Source organism: Capricornis sumatraensis, chromosome 1 (assembly GCF_032405125.1).
Source record: "Capricornis sumatraensis isolate serow.1 chromosome 1, serow.2, whole genome shotgun sequence".
NCBI classification, from domain to species: Eukaryota; Metazoa; Chordata; class Mammalia; order Artiodactyla; family Bovidae; genus Capricornis; species Capricornis sumatraensis.
In genome coordinates, this window is record NC_091069.1 from 240,808,617 (window position 1) to 240,829,640 (window position 21,024).

The following is a 21,024-nucleotide window of genomic DNA, read 5'->3' on the forward strand; positions in this document are numbered from 1 at the left end:
TACATGTGACAAAGGTAACATGATCTCTGAAATATTAAAAACATTAACATTCTTATGCATTTTCACCAATGAATTTTTCTTCTGAAAAAAAAAAAAACAGAATTTGACATACAAATACTTTCTATGCATTATAAAAAAGAGCATTAACAATTCAAGATAGCGATGTAGGAAGATTCTGAACTCACCTCCCTCCTCAGACTCACTGGATCTACAGCTAAACATGGAACAGTTTCTTCTCAGAAAAAAACTTAAAGCTTGGTTGAGGGACAACTACATGTTGGACAAAAGAAAAGAAAACCATACAAAAACCTGTAGAGGAGATGGAGACACAATCTCACCATAAATCTCACCCCTAGTGTAGCAACCATAACCAGAAGGGAACTCAAAACTCAGAGCTTCTCCTTGAGGAGCAAAGGGTTCAAACCTCACCTTGGGCACCCCAAGTTTTAAGACATGCACTTGAGAGGTGAGCCCCCAAACATCTAATTTTTGAAAACCAATGGGTCTTGTGTCCCAAGATCCACAAAATGATAGCAACCTGAGAAACACCTCTTAGAGGGCTCATATGCTTGGACTCACCCATCCCAGAGTCCAGCTCAGAGGCAGCCAATTGGGGCTAGACTTAAAGTGAGTAAGGCCCACCATTAAAACCTCAGCTAAAGGGACAGGGGTCTTATTCAACACACACAGCTAGGATCCTGCTGGAACACTCTGGAAACAAAGACTGGAAGGTACCACCTTTGTCATGCTCCAGATCACCACTATCTCCTGGAAGAGAAGCTTTCTCTGATGTCCTGATTTTTACAGCTCCTGCCCAGGATATGATTCTAGATTACCTGGCTCTAGAGACCAAGGAAGCTTCGTGTTCTGGGTCCTAAGGAACTGTTATAATCAGTGTCACCCAGAAAGGAGCTGATGCTCTAGTCAGGTGCCAGGATTTTTGTGACTGCTACTACAGAACATGTCTACATTAACTGGCTCTGGTGGTAAGTGGGGTCTTCCCTGGTGGATTTGCAAGAATCCACCTGCAATGCAGGAGACCCTGGTTCAATTCCTGGGTTGGGAAGATCCCCTGGAGAAGGGATAGGTTACCCTCTCCAGTATTCTTGGGCTTCCCTGGTGGTTCAGATGGTAAAGAATCCACCTGCAATGAGGAAAAGACCTAGGTTCAATCCCTGGGTTGGGAAGATTCCCTGGAGGAGGGCATGGCTACCCACTCCAATATCTTTGCCTGGAGAATCCCCACTGGTAGGCTACAGTCCATGGGGTCACAAAGAGTTGGACATGACTGAGCGACTAAGCAAAGGTGGTCAGTGGGACTTATACTCGTGGGTCTTACAGGACTGCAACCCAAGGAGAAAGAGTTCTTAAACAGCTACTATCACAAAGGCACAGCAAAAGGCAACAGACCCTGGAGTTGCATTCTTTCTGTGAAGGGAGATTATTAAAGGATCATCAAGATTGCTAAGGGACAAGCTTCTGATTAGGCATGCATCTTGGCATTGACTGCAATCCTTTCCACCCCACTCCAGTACTCCTGCCTGGAAATTCCCATAGATGGAGGAGCCTGGTGGGCTGCAGTCCATGGGGTTGCTAAGAGTTGGACACGACTGAGTGACTTCACTTTCACTTTTCACTGTCATGCATTGGAGAAGGAAATGGCAACCCACTCCAGTGTTCTTGCCTGGAGAATCCCAGGGACGGCGCAGCCTGGTGGGCTGCCGTCTATGGGGTCACACAGAGTCAGACACGACTGAAGCAACTTAACAGCATCTCCAGTGCACAGATGGCATGGCTGTACACATGGCTTGTGCCCAGGGGCCTCCCTTTGATTACCTAGCTCTAGGTGGGAGGACCTGCATTCCGGGATCCCACAGGACTATGGCAATCAGAGGGATAGTTCTTAGCAGGCTACTACCCTTAAGGCACTGTACAGAAAGTAGAATGAGGCACACTCCCCAGGCTTTCTGTGAAAGAGTCCCCTTTACTTGTCTCAGACCTTTGTCCTAAGGAGTAGGCTTCAAGTTTGGCTCACATTTAGTGGCCTATGGAGTTGCTCTCAAAGAACATAGGCTGTGACACCTTCTTGGCATTCTCCCTCTGCCTTGCTCTAGCCCAGAAGTATTACCCAGAAAACAGCTCAAATGGAGCCCACATGATGGCCTCCAAATCGCCTGGCTCTGAGGACCAGTGTGGCTTACTCCTGCAGCCCTTCAGAACTATATATATTTGCATACTTTAAATGCTGCTGCCCCAGCTTCCAGTCAGTCTGAATCTAGGTGCTGAGATTCTCCACTTTGGGACAATGACAGGTCTTGGCACATCCTCAACTACTAGGTGCTACTAAAAATACAATAGGCTGCCTAGACAAGCACAGATGTTTGAGAAACAACCAGAAGCTGAGGCAGGGTTGAACTACAAGGTTCATCTCTTACACAAGGCCACTCCTTCAACACTGGAAGAGGTGGTTATTTCATTTACTATACAGAAACAAATGGAGAGTCAAGGAACAGAGGAATATGTTCCAAATGAAAATAAACCTCAGAAGAAACCTTAATGAAATGGAGGTAAGTAATTTGGGATTACCTGATAAGAGTTCAAAGTAATGGTCACAAAAATGCTCACTGAACTGGGGAGAAGAATGGAAGAACACAATGAGAACTTCAACAAAGAGACAAGAAAAATATAAGAAAGTACCAAGTAGAAATCATAGAACCAAAGAATACAATAGCTGAACTGAAGAACACACTAAAGGGGTTCAACGGCAGCCTGCTGTTGCTGCGGCTGCTAAGTCGCTTCAGTCGTGTCCGACTCTGTGCGACCCCATAGACGGGAGCCCGCCAGGCTCCTCCATCCATGGGATTTTCCAGACAAGAGTACTGGAGTGGGGTGCCACTGCCTTCTCCACAATGGCAGACTAGATGAAGTCAACTCACAGACAAGGCAATGGAATACGCCCAATTAGAGCAGCAAACTGAAAAAAAGAATGAATACTGTGAAGATGGCTTCAGGAGCTTATGGGACAACACCAAACAGACTTTTACTTTATAGGGTTCCTAAAAGAGGAAGAGAGAAAGGAGTAGAAATCTTAGTTTGAAAAAATTACGGCTGAAAACGTCCTTAACTTGGGCAAGAAAACAAGCATCCAGATCCAAGAAGTCCTGAGCATTCCAAACAAGAGGCTACCAGGGTTTCCCTGGTGGCTCAGTGGTAAGGAATCTGCCTGCCAATGCAGGAGACATGGGTTCAATCCCTGATCTGGGAAGATGCCACATGCCTCAGAGCAACTAAGCCCATGGGCCACAACTCTCTACTTAGCCTGTGCTCTAGAGCCCAGGAGCCACAACTACTGAGCACTGGTGCTGCAGCGACTGAAGCCTGCATGCCCTAGAGCCTGCGCTCTGCAACAAGAGAACCCACTCTAAGGGGAAGCCTGCGCACCACACCCAGAGAGCAGCCCCTGCTCGCCACAACCAGAGGAAAGCTCACGCAGCAACAAAGACCCAGCACAGCCAAAGATAAATGATAAATAACTAAAATTATACTTAAAAAGAAGCTGTCAAAGAGACCCATACCAAGACACATTATAACTAAAATGTCAAAAGTTAAAGATAAGGAGATCATCTAAAAAGCTGTGAGAGAAAAACTAGTTCTGTACAAGGGAACTCTCATAAAGCTATCAGCTGATCTTTTAGCACAAACATTGTAAGCCAGAAAGCATGATACATTCAAAGTACCGGAAGAAGAAAATGTCCAATCAAGAATACTCTGCCCGGCAAAGTTTTCATTCAGAATCAAAGGAGAGATAAAGGTTTTCAGACAAGCAAAAGTTAAAGGAGTTCACCACCACTAAATTGGCTAAATAAGAAATTTTAAAGGGACTCCTTTAAGCTGACAGAAAGGATGCTAATTTTAATTAGTAACAAGAACACAAATGAAAGGATAATTATCATTGGAAAAGTGAATATATAGTGAAGGTAGTGGGTTAATCGGAGAAGGCACTGGCACCCCACTCCAGTGCTCTTGCCTGGAAAATCCCATGGACGGAAGAGCCTGGTGGGCTGCAGTTCATGGGGTCGCTAAGAGTCGGACACGACTGAGCGACTTCACTTTCACTTTTCACTTTCATGCATTAGAGAAGGAAATGGCAACCCACTCCAGTATTCTTGCCTAGAGAATCCCGGGGATGGGGTAGCCTGGTGGGCTGCCATCTATGGGGTCGCACAGAGTCAGACACAACTGAAGCAACTTAGCAGCAGCAGCAGCAGCAGCAGCAGCAGGTTAATTACTAATAAAGTTAATATAATGGTTAAATGAAAAAACTAGTATGATAATTAGCTAAAAATGCACAAGATAAAAATATATAAAATGTGACATTAAGACATACAACATGAGAATAAATGTTGAGTTTCAGAATGGGATCAAACTTCAGATGTTATCAACTTAAAATAGACTGTTACAGATATAAGTTGTTAAATGTAAGTCTCATGGTAACCACAAAGCAAAAACCTACAATAAATAAACAAAAGAGAAAGAGAAACAGATATAAGAATACCACTAAAGAAAGTCATCAAATCACAAAGGAAGAGAGCAAAAGAAACGAACAGAGAAAAACTACAAAAGCTGCTAGGAGACAATTAACACAATGGCAATAAGCACATACTTATTAATAATTACTTTATCTGTAAATGGACTAAATTATCCAACCAAAAGCCATAGAAAGGCTGAAGAAATAAAAAGCAACACACTCCTATATATGCTGCCTACAAGAGATACACTTTAGATATAAGGACACACTGAAAGTAAAGGGGTAGAAAAAGAGATTCCATGCAAATGAAAACCAAAAAAGAAAGATGGATTAGCTATATTTGTATTAAAAACAAACAAAAAACAAACCTATAAAACATACTTTTTAATAAGAGACAAAGAAGGGCATTACATCAAGGGGTCAATCCAATGAGAGGATATAACATTTGTAAATATTTATGTACCCAAAATAGGAGCACCTAAATATGTCTCACCATTATTAACAGACCTAAAAGGAGACATAGGCAGCAATACAATAATAACAGGGGACTTTCATATCCCACTTACATCAATGAAAAGATCATCCAGACAGAAAGTCAGTAAGGAGCTATCAGCCTGAAACAACATATTATACTATACGGACTTAACAGATATTTATAGAACACTCCATCCAAAAACAACAGAATACACATTCTTCTCAAGTATATACTGAACATCTTTAATAGATAGATAAATCATATGTTAGGCCAGAGATCAAGTCCTAATAAATCTAAGAATATTTAAATAGCATCAAGCATCTTTTCCAATCACAATGGCATGAAATGAGAAATTACATGACGAAAAAAGGAAAATATACAACTATGTGGAGATTAAACAACGTGCTACTGAATAACCAATTGACCAAGGAAGAAATCAAAAGAGAAATAAAAAATACCTTCAGAAAAACAAAAATGTAGACATTAACATGCTAAAACTTATAAAATACAGTAAAAACAGTTCTGTGAAGGAAGTTTACAGTGATAAATACCTACTTCAAGAAGCAAAAAAAAATCTCACACACAATCTAACTTCACCTTAATGAATTGGAAAAAGAAAACACAAAGCCCAAAGTTAGTACAAGAGAAGAAATAAGGATTCAGTTCAGTTTAGTCACTCAGTTGTGTCCGAATCTTTGCAATCCCATGGACTGCACGCCAGGCCTCCCTGTCCATCACCAACTCCAGGAGTTTACTCAAACTCATGTCCATTGAGGTGGTGATGCCATCCAGCCATCTCACCCTCTGTCATCCTTTAGAACAGAAATAAATGAAATAGAGACTAAAAAGACAACAAAGATCAGTGAAATAAGAGCTAGTTTTTAGAAGGCAAATAAAATTGACAAAGCCTTAGCTAGACTAAGAAAAAAAAGAGAAAGGACTCAAATAAGTCAGAAATGAAAGAGGAGATATTACGAGTGATACCACAGAAATACAAAGGATCATACAGACTACTGTGAACAATCATACGCCAACAAATTAGACAAACCAGAAGAAATGGATAAACTCCTACAAACGTATATGCTCAAAGACTAAATGACAATGAAACGGAAAGTCTGAACAGACCAATCACTAGCAAGCAGATTGACTCAGTAATCAAAAACTCTCAACAAACAAAAGTCCAGGACCAAACGGCTTCACTGGTGAATTCTATGAAACATTCAAAGAAGAATCAATATCAATCTTCTTCAAACTCTTCCAAAAAAATATAAGAGGGGGATCATTTCAAAACACAATTTATGAGGGTGGTATTACCCTGCACCAAAACCAGACAAGAGTACTATTAAAAAAAAAAAAAAAAAGACTTTTTTTTACAGGCTAATATCCCTGATGAACATAGATGCAAAAATTCTCAACAAAATATTCAGCAATACATTAAAAGGATCACATACCATTATCAAGTGAAATTTATTTCAGAGACGCAGGAATGGTCCAACATCTGTAAATCAGTCAATGTGATACACTATATAACAAAATGAAGACAAAAATGCTATGATCATCTTAATAGATGCATAAAAAATATTTGACAAAACTCAAATACACTCATTTATGATAAAAATCTCAAATCTCTCAACAAAGCAAGTATGGAGGAAACATACCTTAACATAATTAATGGCACACATGACAAGCATACAGCTAACGTACTCAATGTTGAAAATCTCGAAGCTTTTCCTCTAAGAACAGGTATAATACAAGGATGTTCACTTCACCACTTTTATTCAACACAGTATTGGAAGCTGCAGCCAGAATAGTTAGGCAAAAAAAAGAAATAAAAGCATTCAAATTGGAAAGGAAGAAGCAATACTGTCACTGTTTGCAGATGACACGAACATAGCTAGGAAACCGGAGACTCCATCACAAACTAACAGAACTAATAAATGACTTCAATAATACTACAGGATACAAAATCAATTTAAAAATCTATTGTGTTTAAAAACAAGCTATCAAAAAGAGAAATCAAAGACAATAATTCCATTTACAACTGCATAAAAATAGTAAAATACCTAGGAGTAAATTTAACCAACAAGGTGAAATATGTGTATACTGAAAACTATAAAACGTTAGAGAAGAAATTGAAAAAGACACAAATAAATGGAAAGATGAAAGACTGAAAGAATCACTATTGTTAAAATGGCAATACTATCCAAAGCAAAATACAACTTCAGTGAAGCAGATATCAAAATTCTAATGGCATTTCTCACATAAATAAAGCAAAAAAATCCTAACATTTGTATGGACCTGAACAGTCAAAGCAATCTTGAGAAAGAACAAAGCTGAAGGCACCATGCTCCCTAACTTCCAAGTATATTATAAAGCTATTATTACATGCAAACAGTAAAGTTTTATTGGCATAAAATCAGAGACTTAGATCCATAGAACAGAATAAAGAGCCCAGAAATAAACCCACATATATATGGTCAATTAATTTATGACAAACCAAGACTATATAATGGGGAAAGACAGTTTCTTCCATAAATGATGTTGGGTAAACTGGATAGTCACATGCAAGAGAATGAAGCTGAACCACTATCTTACACCATTCACAAAGTTAACTCAAAATGGATTAAAGACTTGAACATTAAGACCTGAAACCATAAAACTCCTAGAAGAAAACATAAGCAGTAAGCTCCTTGATATAGGTCTTAGTGATAATATTTTGAAACTGCACCAAAAGCAAAAGTAAAAAAATTAAAAGCAGCAAAAGGGAAAATACACAACTGTGACTGCATCAAACTAAAAAGCTTCTGCACAGCAAAGGAAACCATCAACGACATGAAAAAGGCAACCTACCGAACGAGAGAAAATATCTGCACATTCGTAACTGATAGAGGGTTGATACCCGAAACACACAAGGAACTTACACAATTCAAAAGCAAAAAACCACTAATCATCCAATGAAAACATGGGCAAAAGATCCAAATACACATTTTTCCAAAGGAGACATACAGATAACTAACAGGGACATGAAAAGATGGTCAACATCACTAATCATCAGGGAAATGAAAATCAAAACCACAATGAGAGAGTAACTCAAACCTTGCAGAATGGCTAGTATCAAAAAGACAACAAATAACAAGTATTGGCAAGGATGCAGACAAAAAAGGAAACCTTGTGCACTGTTTGCAAACACTTAAGTTAGTGTAACCATTATGGAAAATAATACAGAGATTCCTCAAAAAATTAAAAATAGAACTACCATACAATCTAGTAATTTCACCTCTGAGTATTTTTCTAAAGAAAACTAAAAAACACTAATTCAAAGAGATACATGCATCCTCATGCTCACTGTAGAAGTATTTATAATACAAAGATGTGGAAACAACCTCAGTATTTATTGATGAATGAATGGATAAAGAGATCATGGGGTATGTGTATATATAAAGAGTATTGCTCAGCAATAAAAAACAAAAAAGTTGCCACTTGCCACAGCACAGGTAGACCTTGAGGGCATTACACTAAATGAAGTAATTCAGACAAAGAAAAACAGATACTCAAATACTGTCTGATCTCTCTTACATGTAGAATCTACAAAAACAAACAAAAAATAAGCTCATAGATAAAGAAAACACATTGGTGGCTACAAGAGGCAAAACTTGGATCAGATGGTGGAAGAAATGAGTGATCAGTGTTTTGTTTTAATAAACGGAGTTTTAAAAAAATTTTAATGCTTTCTTCAACAAATATATGAGAAACATATTAGGTTGGTGCAAAAGTAATTGCGGTTTTGCATTCTTGAACTCTGCCATTTGATATTGGAATGCATTCTTAAATGTGATGGTTATACATCGTTTTAATGCACATTTCTCACTTTATATTTCTTTGCTAATGACTTATTACTTGCTATTTATTTTACCTTTATTTTAGTCTATGGAAATGATGCTAGACAAAAACCAAATTTGAACAATTTTCTTATTTGAGTTCCAAATGGGTTGTAAAGCCATGGAGACAATTTGCAACATCAACAACACATTTGGTCCAGTAATTGTAATGTACTTACAATGCAGTGGCGGTTCAAGAAGTTTTGCAAAGATAAGAACTTTAAAGATGAGGAGCACAGTGACCAGCAATAAGAAGCTAACAACGACCAACTGAGAGGATCATCGAAGCTGATCCTCTTAGAACTAGATGAGAAGCTGCCAAAGAACTCGATGTTGACCATTCTACAGTCATCTGGCATTGAAGCAAACTGGAAAGGTGAAAAAGTTTGATAAGTGGGTACCTTGTGAGCTGACCATAAATCAAAAAATCCAAACAACAATGAACTATTTCTTGATCTGACTGTAACGTGCAACAAAAAGTGGATTTCACACGCCAACCAGAGACAACCAGCTGAGTGACTGGACCACAAAGAAGCCCCAAGCACTTTCCAAGGCCAGACACACCAAAAAAAAAGGGTCATGGTCACTGTATGTTGGTCTGCGGCCCGTCTGATCCATTACAGCTTTCTGAATCCTGGCAAAACCATTCCATCTACAAGTATGCTCTGCAAATTGAGGAGATGCACCAAAAACTGCCACATCTGGAGCCAACACTGGTCAACAGAAAGGCCCCAATTCTTCTCCATGACAATGCCCCACTGCACATTACACAACCAACACTTCAAAATTTGAATGAATTGGGCTACGAAGTTTTGTCTCATCTGTGATATTCAGCTGACCTCTCGCCAACTACCACTTTTTCAAGCATCTTGACAACTTTTTTCAGTGAAAACGCTTTCACAACTAGCAGGAGGCAGAAAATGCTTTCCAACAGTTCATGTAATCCCAAGGCACGGATTTTTATGCTACAGGAATAAACTTCCTATTGGCAAAAATGTGCTGAATATAATGGCTCCCATTTTGATTAATAAAGATGTGTTTGAGCATAGTTATAATAAAAAGCAGAGACATTACTTTGCCAACAAAGGACCATCTAGTCAAGGCTATGGTTTTTCCAGTGGTCATGTATGGATTTGAGAGTTGGACTTAAAGAAAGCTGAATGCAGAAGAATTGATGCTTTTGAACTGTGGTGTTGGAGAAGACTCTTGAGAGTCCCTTGGATGGCAAGGAAATCCAACCAGTCCATCCTAAAGGAAATCAGTCCTGAATATTCATTGGAAGGACTGATGCTGAAGCTGAAACTCCAATACTTTGGCCACCTGATGCGAAGAGTTGACTCATTTGAAAAGACCCTGATGCTGGGAAAGATTGAGGGCAGGAGGAGAAGGGGACAACAGAGGATGAGATGGTTGGATGGCATCACCGACTCAATGGACATGGGTTTGGGTGAACTCTGGGAGTTGGTGATGGACAGGGAGGCCTGGCGTGCTGCAGTTTATGGGGTCGCAAAGAGTTGGACACGACTGAGTGAGTGAAATGAATGAATAATGATTTAAAATTCACGGTCTGAAACCACAGTTACGTTTGTACCAACCTAATAAAAGGCAAAGTGAAAATATCAATAAGAGCAGCAAATCGTCTGCATTACCTCTTTGTGTTTCAAATCCAACTGACTCCTGAGAGCCTTAAGTTCCCGTTCACGGATGTCCAAGCAAGTTTCTAGAGCATGTGTCTGTCCTTCCCATTCAGATTTCTTATGAGCTACCATTATGTCAATCTGTTTCATGAGCTCCTGCAGTTCTGCTTCACAGGATGTCAAAAATCCCCTATAAATAAGAACAGACCCTTAAGAACATAGAACATATCTCCAAGTGGCTTTTCATCTTTCACATGTAAAAACAGAGCAAATGTAAACCTACCTAAGGTGGAACAATGTCAACAAATAATCAGAAGTAAAAAACAGGATCTCTGAGCTTTTCCCTTTAAGGCACATAAGGTGATCACCTATTCCACAGAACAGTCTTCCTCCAGCAGCCGACCTAAAGCCTACATCATGTGGCCAAACACAGACTGGTGGAAGTCTGGTTTGGGAGTGAGCCTTCCACAACCAACAACTATCTCATCTTTAACATTTTAGGGAAGCTTTCCGAAGAATCCCGGCAAGCATATGTCATATTCTCAGCTAGCCAAGCAAATAAAAAGCTTTGGAAACAAGTAGGAAAATGACAATATAACTTTAAGAACTGTCTTAAGAAATTCATCCTTGAGCCAAATTTATTTCAACTACTTCTTTCCAACTTATTATTAACAACTTACTACAATCTATCTTCCTGTAAACTTACTGATGTCCTTCAGTATTTCAGGAGATGTCAGATATTACAAAGGTAAAAACACAAGTGGACACAAATGTATTGGATTCAATGAGGTTTCCAGGAATGGCCACAGAGAGCTTCTCTGCCGGGAGCCAGCACGGGAGATCCCACCCATGACAATGTCATGCGGAGAGGCCTGATGGGCAAGGCGGGTCAGGTCTCAAGGGGTCCTCTGTATGAGCATCTACCCCGAAACCAAAATCTGTCTGTTTACTGTCTGCTATACTATACTCTTCTGACATTACTACCTTTTCTCTGGAAAGAGTTAATTCAGAGCTCCAGTTAACAGTCTCCTGCATGTAAAAAGAATGTCTCGGCTTAAACCCCTTTTGATGGCTTCCTAACTTATCTGACCGGACTTTACAACTTATGGATTGTTTACAGCCCCCAACTGTGAGAGGCATGAAGCTCAAAACATCTTAAAGATACAGAGCCTTTTAGAGTTAAGAATTAGTTTGGTGAAGAGTTTGTTGAGTTAATGTTTGCCGCCAGGCCTCCATAACCTTTATCTTTTAGGCACCTGGGAGGACCAATGTAATTGGGATGCAGAAATAGGAATATAGTAGTTTTGATGTTAGCAACACTAGACTTTTGAGTTAACTACTTTTCTCTTTGTTATAAATCACTTTACTTCTTTCATTGTTATAAATTGTTGTATCCTTGCTATGTAAGAATGTAACTTTATTTAGTGCTTTCTGAGAGTGGCACCAGACATTGAGAACAACAACATTTTTAAGACAAATAAGTCTTCTGGTTGACAAACCCTTATCAGAAAAGGGCCGTAAAATGTTAATTGGCCTTCTGACCAGAAGATGATGTAAATCACCTAAGACTTGTGTATACAACTAGGTATGCAGAGAGAAAGCCTGGTCTCAATAAGAGTCAGGGCTGCTGACGTTGCATAATTATATATTATCCATTGATCTCTATGTACAAAAAAAAGGTATAAAAAGCCTTTACAACAATAGAGGAGGGGCCAGTCACTGGACTGGTTTCCCCCACGTCTTCTTTACTCTATTTTCTGGCTGAATTCCCATCTAGAGCGGGGAGGCTCACCATGTCTACTTACTTGCCCCGGCTTCTAAGATCCATGAAAGAGGGAGCCCAAAGCGGGGCACCCTCCGCTATTCAAACGGGCGCTGGTGGCCCGAAGTAGATGGTGCAAATCTCTTGTCCTGAGATTTTATTACTTCTCCACGTAAACCAAGTTATTCAGCCTCTTTTCTCCACTAAAATTTCCTACTATACTATTTCTTCTTAATTTCTTTTATATTTCTAAATAAATAAGTTTTCCTTGCCTACGCCGTCTCCCCTTTGAATTCCCTGGATCCACCAGGGCAGTACCCCAGCACTTCTCTGTCCATGGGATTTTCCAGGCAAGAGTACTGGAGTGGGCTGCCATTTCCTTCTCCAAGAGAGATAACTACTAAGACTTAAATACTTTAAAAAAAAAAATCATTTGCTCTTAGTATCACAAAATCCTTTTGTTTTTTAAAAGTCAAAAATTTAAAGTGGGTTGACAGAAAGTATCCAGTTTCACACTGCTGAGATGAGGGAAACACCCCACGGAGAGATGCTGTCCACAAACATGACATGGATCAGCCTAGATTTTGTTCACATTTCTGCTTCTGCACCCAAAGCACAAAATGTTCAGAGGTGTAACTCAGACATGTTTTTTAAACTCAGTGAGAAACTTAGGGTCAAAAGCAAACTTACCCATCATGCCCCCGATTTTGTATTCCTTCCAACAAAGCCTCCATCGCCAAATCTCCTTTCTTTTGGCAACTGGGAAAGCAAAAATGTCAGTCAGGAGAAAACTCATTTTTTATGTTGTAACATTCCAACTTACAAACTTAAGAATGTGCATGAAAGCATACAAATTAACAATGAGAAAATGTAGCACTCCTTAGGATAACTGTAGAAGAGTCAAGGAATATCCCTTCAAGAAATAGCAGAAATGAACACACTTCAAAGTAACTTACAATGATCTGTGCTGCCAGTGACACTCCCTGCATGACTGAAGTCAAATACCTTATTGTGGCATCCCTACTGTCTCATATAAGAGCAGGTCTGGGTGGAAGTGGGGTGCTAGCAGCAGAGGGACACAGACACTAAAAAAACAAGAGGTCAGAGGAAAAGTGAGTTTTTTTAAAGAGACAGTGTTAAAAGGTAAACGTTCTGTGCTTGAACTTACTGGTCCATCATGGGAGCTCCTATTCAACTCTAGATGACAGGCCCACGAAGCTCCTAGAACAGCTTCCATCCCCTAAGAGGCGACTACTGACCTCCTTCCTCTGCACTTCATTGTTCTTAGTCCTTAACAGGTCATTTCACTACAGTTACATCACACTGGAAATGTCTTTTTTCACACCTTTTCCCCTTACTATTCCACCCTCAAGGGCAGAAAACCAGTTTTATTTATACCTGCAGCTCCAGGGCTTAGTGTGGCATTTCAACCTGATCTGCGCTGAATGCTTTCGGCTGGCTTATCTCAATTCCCCTCCCTTTTTTACCTAGCCCCCTGTATAAACTGGTCTATAGCTGGAGAACTACAGAGAAGAATCTAGCAGAGAAAGAAGGGAAGGGAGACAGAACAGACTGTCACAGAAAGAGAAAGACACACCATAAAGAAAGGTAAATGAGACGAGAAAGACCGCCCTTAAATTTGGATATGCCAGTGAACATAAGTGCTGTAGGTTTCTCACTTATCAGAAATCTTCAGAATGTTCATGTGTCAAACCACTACTCATTCCTGAAGAACTGCTTTCTTCCTTCAAAATTCAGAGGCTCAACTCTGAATCCTCTTCAAATTATATTGCTCTAAGAGGACTTGACCTGCCTCTTGAGAAACCTGTATGCAGGTCAGGAAGCAACAAACAGAACTGGACATGGAACAACAGACTGATTCCAAATAGGAAAAGGAATACATCACAGCTGTATATTGTCACCCTGCTTATTTAACTTACATGCAGAGTACATCATGAGAAACGCTGGGCTGGAAGAAGCACAAGCTGGAATCAAGATTGCTGGGAGAAATATCAATAACCTCAGATATGCAGATGACACCATCCTTATGGCAGAAAGTGAAGAAGAACTAAAGAGCCTCTTGATGAAAGTGAAAGTGGAGAGTGAAAAAGTTGGCTTAAAGCTCAACATTTAGAAAACTAAGAGTATGGCATCTGGTCCCATCACTTCATGGCAAATAGATGGGGAAACAGTGGAAAGAGTGGCTGATTTTATTTTTCTGGGCTCCAAAATCACTGTAGATGGTGATTGCAGCCATGAAATTAAAAGACACTTGCTCCTTGGAAGGAAAGTTATGACCAACCTAGATAGCATATTGAAAAGCAGAGACATTACTTTGCCAACAAAGGTCCATCTAGTCAAGGCTATGGTTTTTGCAGTGGTCATATATGGATGTGAGATTTGGACTATAAAGCAAGCTGAATGCAGAATTGATGCTTTTGAACTGTGGTGTTGGAGAAGACTCTTGAGAGTCCCTTTGACTACAAGGAAATCCATCCAGTCCATCCTAAAGGAGATCAGTCCTGGGTGTTCACTGGAAGGACTGATGTTGAAGCTGAAACTCCAATACTTTGGCCACCTGATGCAGACCCTGATGCTGGGAAAGATTGAGGGCAGAAGGGGATGACAGAGAATGAGATGGTTGGATGGCATCACTGACACAATGGACAAGGGTTTGGGTGGACTCCAGGAGTTGGTGATGGACAGGGAGGCCTGGCGTGCTGCGGTTCATGGGGTCTCAAAGAGTCGGACACGACTGAGCAACTGAACTGAACGGAACTGAACAAACCACTAGATATACAGTATTGAAACTGAAATAGCCCCTTTCAAGGAATTAATAGTCCAGTACAGGAAAGAAAAAAAATTTACTAAAATGTTCCCCTGAAGTGATAAATACAGTGATAGAGACATGCATAGGGTATCCTGCAAACACAGGAGAATAAGAAGACTGGAAAATACAACCATGGCACATTGTCTGCACCTATTTCTAAAGTTACTATCCGGAGTATTAAATAACTATTCATGCATAAATATGGCAAGGAGGATTTCTTTCTAGTTGGTTTATCATTTTTATTATGCCAAAATTAGATAAAATAAAAAGTTAAAGGTTTTCATGTTCTATTCCACTGTCTTTCAAACAATGATACAGTCAATTACAACAAGACAAAGATTCTGCTTTGCTCCACTGCAGGGAACTGAATGGCAGTACACAGTTCAGACAGTACTATGCAGATGAAGATCCAGGAGAGTCTTACTCTGCAACTAACTAGTTTTGTGTCCTTGGACTTCACTTTCTTTCTTTATGAAGGGGCATGACCTATATAGTCTTCAAAATTTTTTCCCGTTTTTAAAGGGATTCTAATGGTCAAACACATACATACTGTAAGTACCATGCTCTTGACAACTCTGTGGATATTTAGATTTAGTAACATAATACACAATATATTTTCTGGATGGCATTATTTAGTAACTAGCAATATTTATTTTGTTGTTGTTCAGTTGCTAAGTTGTGTCTGACATCATGGACTATAGCACGCCAAGCTCCTCTGTCCTCCATTAGTTTCAGGAGTTACTCAAATTCACGTCCAACGAGAAGCGAAAAGTCACTGAATGCTCAACTGTTCTACCTTGTCTGTACTGTCTAATTCAATCTTCGTAACAATGATACAAGATACATACTATCATTTTGAGGAAACTGAAGCTTGAAAGGTTAACTTGATTATGGTAAACTACAAACCACAGTCCCAGGACTCAAACCTAGGCAGTGCGGCTCCTAAGCTCCAGCCAATAGGTGATCTTTATATATTTTACAGTATTCCAGATCTTAAAATATATCAGCATATCTTCTTTTGATTTAATAATATCTTCCTGATATAAACAAAATGAAACCAAACTGAAAAGTCTGGACACAGGAAGAAATACAGACTGAACTATGACACCACCTCCATGGACACCAGAGGGCAGTAGCACAACAGTGAACATGGCCCATTTCAGAAATTAAAACCACGGTCTAAGTCTAAGATAATGAGCTCTGTTTCAAACAAAAGGTGGGGGTGATGTAGGGAAGGTAAGTAACAAATGCTATAGAAAATAATCTAATATATAATGTTTGTTTAAAAATACTTTCACCATCATCTTGAGCAGCTAACAAACACCATCCCTTCTCCTTCCTGAGGATCAGGTAAATAGAAAGAACTCAGATTTTCTATGGACTTTTCTGAGTTTCTCCAGCAGCTGTATCACGGACTCCTTTTCTAAACAATCTGACCCTCATTCAGCTGCATGCAGTACATTACTTTGCTTTCCTTTTTGGCCTGTTCTATGCAATAATTATGTGAAGTTTATTCTTGTCCAAAATAAATACAATTTTAAGTATTACGTTGGTGCAAAAGTTTTTGCACTGTCAAACTTTGCCCTTTGATGTTGGAATACATTTTTGTATACATGCAGTTATGTTATACATCATTTTAATGCAATTTCTCACTTTATATTTTTTTGCTAATGACTTATTACTTGCTATTTATTTTATATTTATTTTAGACTAGGGAAATGATGTTAGACAAAAAGTAAATTTGAACAATTTTCTTGAGTTCAAAATGGGTCATAAAGTAGCAGAGAAAACTCATAACATCAACAATGTATTTGGCCCAGGAACTGCTAATGAATGTACAGAGCAATGGTGGTTCAAGAAGTTTTGCAAAGGAGACGAGAGGCCTGAAAACGAGAAGCACAGTGGCCAGCCATCGGAAGTTGACAACAAGCAAGTGAAAGGATCACTGAAGCTGATCCTCTTGCAACTACAGAAGTTGTTGAAGAACTCAACATCAACCATTCTATAGCTGTTTGGCATTTGAAGCAAATTGGAAAGGTGAAAAAGCTCAGTAAGTGCCGCATGAGCTGACTGCAAATCAAAAAAAAAAAAAAAAAGTCATTCTGAAGTGTCGTCTTCCCTTATCGTACACAACAACAATGAACCGTCTCTCAATCAGACTGTGATATGCAATGAAAAGTGGATGTTGTAGGATAAATGGCAACCCCCACCTCAGGGGTTGTACTGAAAAGAAGCTCCAAAGCACTTCCCAAAGCCAAATTGGCACCAAAAACAGGCCATGATCACTGTTTGGTGGTCCGCTGCCTGTCTGATCCACTACAGCTTTCTGAATCCCAGTGAAACCATTATATGTGAGAAGGATGCTCAGCAAATTGATGAGATGCACCAAAAACTGCAATGCCTGCAGCTGGCACTAGTCAGCAGAAAGGGCCCAATTCCTCTCCACAACAACGCCTGACCACATGTCACACAACCAACACTTCAAAAGTTTAACTAATTGGGCTACAAAGTTTTGCCTCATCCCCCATATTCACCTGACTCAACAGACTACCACATCTTCAAGCATCTTAACAATTTTTTGCAGGGAAAATGCTTCCACAACCAGTGCGGTGACAGAAAATGCTTTCCATAAGCTCATGGAATCCCAAGGCATGAATTTTTATGCTACAGTAATAAACAAACTTATTTGTTGTTGGCAAAAATATGTTGACTGTAATGGTTCCTATTTTGATTGGGCTTCCCAGGTGGCACTAGTGGTAAAGAAACTGCCCGCCAATGGAGGAGACATAAGAGACATGGGTTCGATCCTAGGGTGGGGAACATCCTCTGGAGAAGGGAATGGCAATGCACTCCAATGGACTGGAGAATCCCAAGGACAGAGGAGCGTGGCAGGCTATAGTCCATGGGGTCGCAAAGAATCGAACATGACTGAGCAACTTAACACACTATTTTGATTAATAAAGATGGACTTGAGCCTAGTTATAATGATTTAAAATTCACAGTCTGAAACCACAATTGTGTTTGCACCAACCTGTTAATTAGTTTAATAATCTGTTATTCCTTGCCATTAACATAAAATGTTAAAGTAGTTAAATGGAAACTCTGTAGCTCTATAATTGGTACAGGACAAGCTCAGTCATTTCAGCATTTAGACCAAGACATCAACAAACAAAAGTTATAATTAAAAATCTCCACTGGAATGAAGACTGTTTTAAATCAGTGAAATCTAGAATAAGGTGGTTAAAAGAAATATAGGCTTTTTCCTCAAGTCTGGAAAGCTGGGAAAACATACTTTAAATCTTAGAGGAAAAAGAATACAAAGAGGGTATCTAATAATGGGCAAATCTTTGAAATTCATTAACATATTGGGATTTAAGAGCTAGAAAGGACCGGAAGGCCTCCAATTTAGCTTCTTCACCTTATAGGTCAGGAAAAATAGCCAGAGGTATGTGCCTGAGATCAAAATATTCACAAAATGGGACACAGAAACAAAATAAATCTAGTTGGAATTATTAATTAATCCTAAGAGAAAGAATATGTCTATTCATCAAGTCTCATTTTAAAGGAGGATTACAATGTTTTGTCCCTTAACTGCCTTGGTGTTATTGTGATTACAAAGATCTATGGCTGTGTCAGATATACTATGACTGAAAAACTGTACCTGCTCCAATAAATAATCAGTATCATTTACAAATGCCCAGAAGGGTTCCTACTTAAACTTAAGGGAGAAAATTATCAGATAAAAGATAAAAGAAACCTCCCAAAATAAAAGTGAAATTTTAAAACATGGTCTAAATTATGACTCCAAATTCAAAAAAATAAGGGCAAAGACTAAGAAATCTTTAGTAAATAAAAATACAATCTTACATGGTAAAAATGCTGTAAGCAAAGCTGAAAGATAAATGACAACAATACTTAAAGTTTTATCACAAAGGTTAATTATCCAAATGCATAAAGAGCTTCTAAAAACTGAAGGGAAAAAAGAAATCTATAGAAAAATGGACAGAAGATATGAACAAAGAGTTCACAGAAAGAGAAATCCAAATGAACTTAAACATATGAAAAGATCCTCAACCCTGTTCACAGTAGAGAAATATAAAATACATGTTATGCATGATTGTCAAAATACATTAAGCATATAAAATTATATACAGATATATAACATATAGTGCATTTGTTCTTACGTAAGGACAAGCCCCAAGCTAGTAAATATGATACCTATAAGAAAGGGAAATAGTCAGGGTGGAGAAAACAGGAAGCTAAATTTGTCGGGAAGGACCTTAACAGGTACTTGTTTTATAGGCACTATGCCAATGTTTTACTTATAATGAAACAAATCCAAATGAAGAAAGAAAAAAGCAGTATTGAAAATTACTAGAAATGAAATAAACTGTCAACTAGATACCAAGCTGGCAGCCTTACCATGTAACAAATTGCTTCATATGCTTTGAAAACACAATAACTTTACTATACATATTTCAAGTGGGGTAGGTACTAAGGACAAAAAAGTACTACAAAGAAATCCTAAACACCATTCAGGAAACAGTTAACAGTAAATCTGGTATCCTTAATTTGAAAGAATTACATACAGGAAAAAAGTAACTATGTTAATAAGCAAAAGAGAAAAAGATATAAAAAATATAAAATCAAGTGTTTTTAAAAAGCTATAAAATTAAACTGGCAATATCAATGTGAATTCTGTATGGTTCTTGTTTTTAAAATGTACCTATTTCCTAACTTTGGCTACTGTAAATCCTAAAACCAATGACCAACCTAGTAGCAAGAGGACCTCTGGCACCCAGACTTCTCTCTCAAATCACCTCAAGGAACCAGGGCTTCTTGGTGGCCAGAAATGTATAAGTGAGCCAGGAACATGTTTTAAAAGAAAATAAGGAAACTCTCAAAGACTACCACTGGTCATATCAAAGTGGACAGGAGCCAACTTAAACAGGCTGCCACTTGCCAACAACTTAAGTATGCAAAAAAAAAAAAAAAGACTGCAATAGGTTGAGACAGTTAAAATATATTCAAATCTATAAGTTCATGATGATTAAAAAAAAAGAAAATCCTCATGGTTACCTTTGAAGGTTGCTAGGCCACCAACTCATTACTGTGCTCTGAAAATAGAGGGAAAGAATTAAGCATTTTTCTTGCTTTTCCTATACAAACTGTATTTCAAATAGCTGGTGGGTAATCAAACAGCTGGTGAGTTAAAAAGTTCTTCATAAAAAATTTCCAGCTAATAAATACTAAGGAATGATGGAATCAGAAAATCACTATATTGCAGCCCCTAATGCAATGGATATAAGCAATTTAAATCCATGAAAGGATCTCACCATTAAGTGAATGGTTCATGGATTATTTCATGATGAATGGACTGGGCTGACAATACCTGAACCCACACTGCTCAATCTTAACATTAAGAAAGAGAGAAACTCAGAAATAACATGCCTCACTTAAGTATTTTGCACCAACAATGAAATCTTCCTCTGCTTCCTCCCCCAAAAAAGTCAAGGTTGAATCTGATCAAGCTTCTAGATCAGTGCTGTTCAACAGAATTTTATGCAATTATGAAGACACTTTATATATGCAGCATTTGGCATATGTGACTATTAGACACTTGAAATGTGGCCAATGCAACTAGAAAACTGAAATTTTTAGTTTTATTTAATTTTAATTCATTTAAATAGCCACAGGTGGCTGACACCTACTATATGGGCTGTGCCTCACTACCAGTTTATTCCCTTTAAAGGAAATAAAGGGAACAGGTGTACAAGTTAAAAGATGGCATCTGGATGCAATGAACTAAATCTAGAATGTTAAGGGAAAAAAGGGAGGTAACAAAATTGTAACATTAAATAAGACTGAGGGACTTCCCTGGAGGTCCAGTGGTTAAGACTCTGCCTTCTAGCGC

At 38.8% G+C, this 21,024-nt stretch overlaps 1 protein-coding gene across 2 annotated transcripts in view; it reads right to left on the reverse strand.

The window, feature by feature from the left end:
- Positions 1-21,024, reverse strand: part of CEP63 (centrosomal protein 63) — a 79,811-nt gene that overhangs the window by 56,711 nt on the left and 2,076 nt on the right. For both annotated transcript variants that reach the window (XM_068974230.1, XM_068974222.1), the window contains exons 2-3: positions 12,971-13,039; positions 10,531-10,708 (exon numbers count right to left, since the gene is read on the reverse strand). In XM_068974230.1, the coding sequence (XP_068830331.1) occupies positions 10,531-10,708; positions 12,971-13,014 (222 nt within the window). In that variant the 5' untranslated portion in view covers positions 13,015-13,039. The remainder of the gene's footprint in view (positions 1-10,530; positions 10,709-12,970; positions 13,040-21,024) is intronic.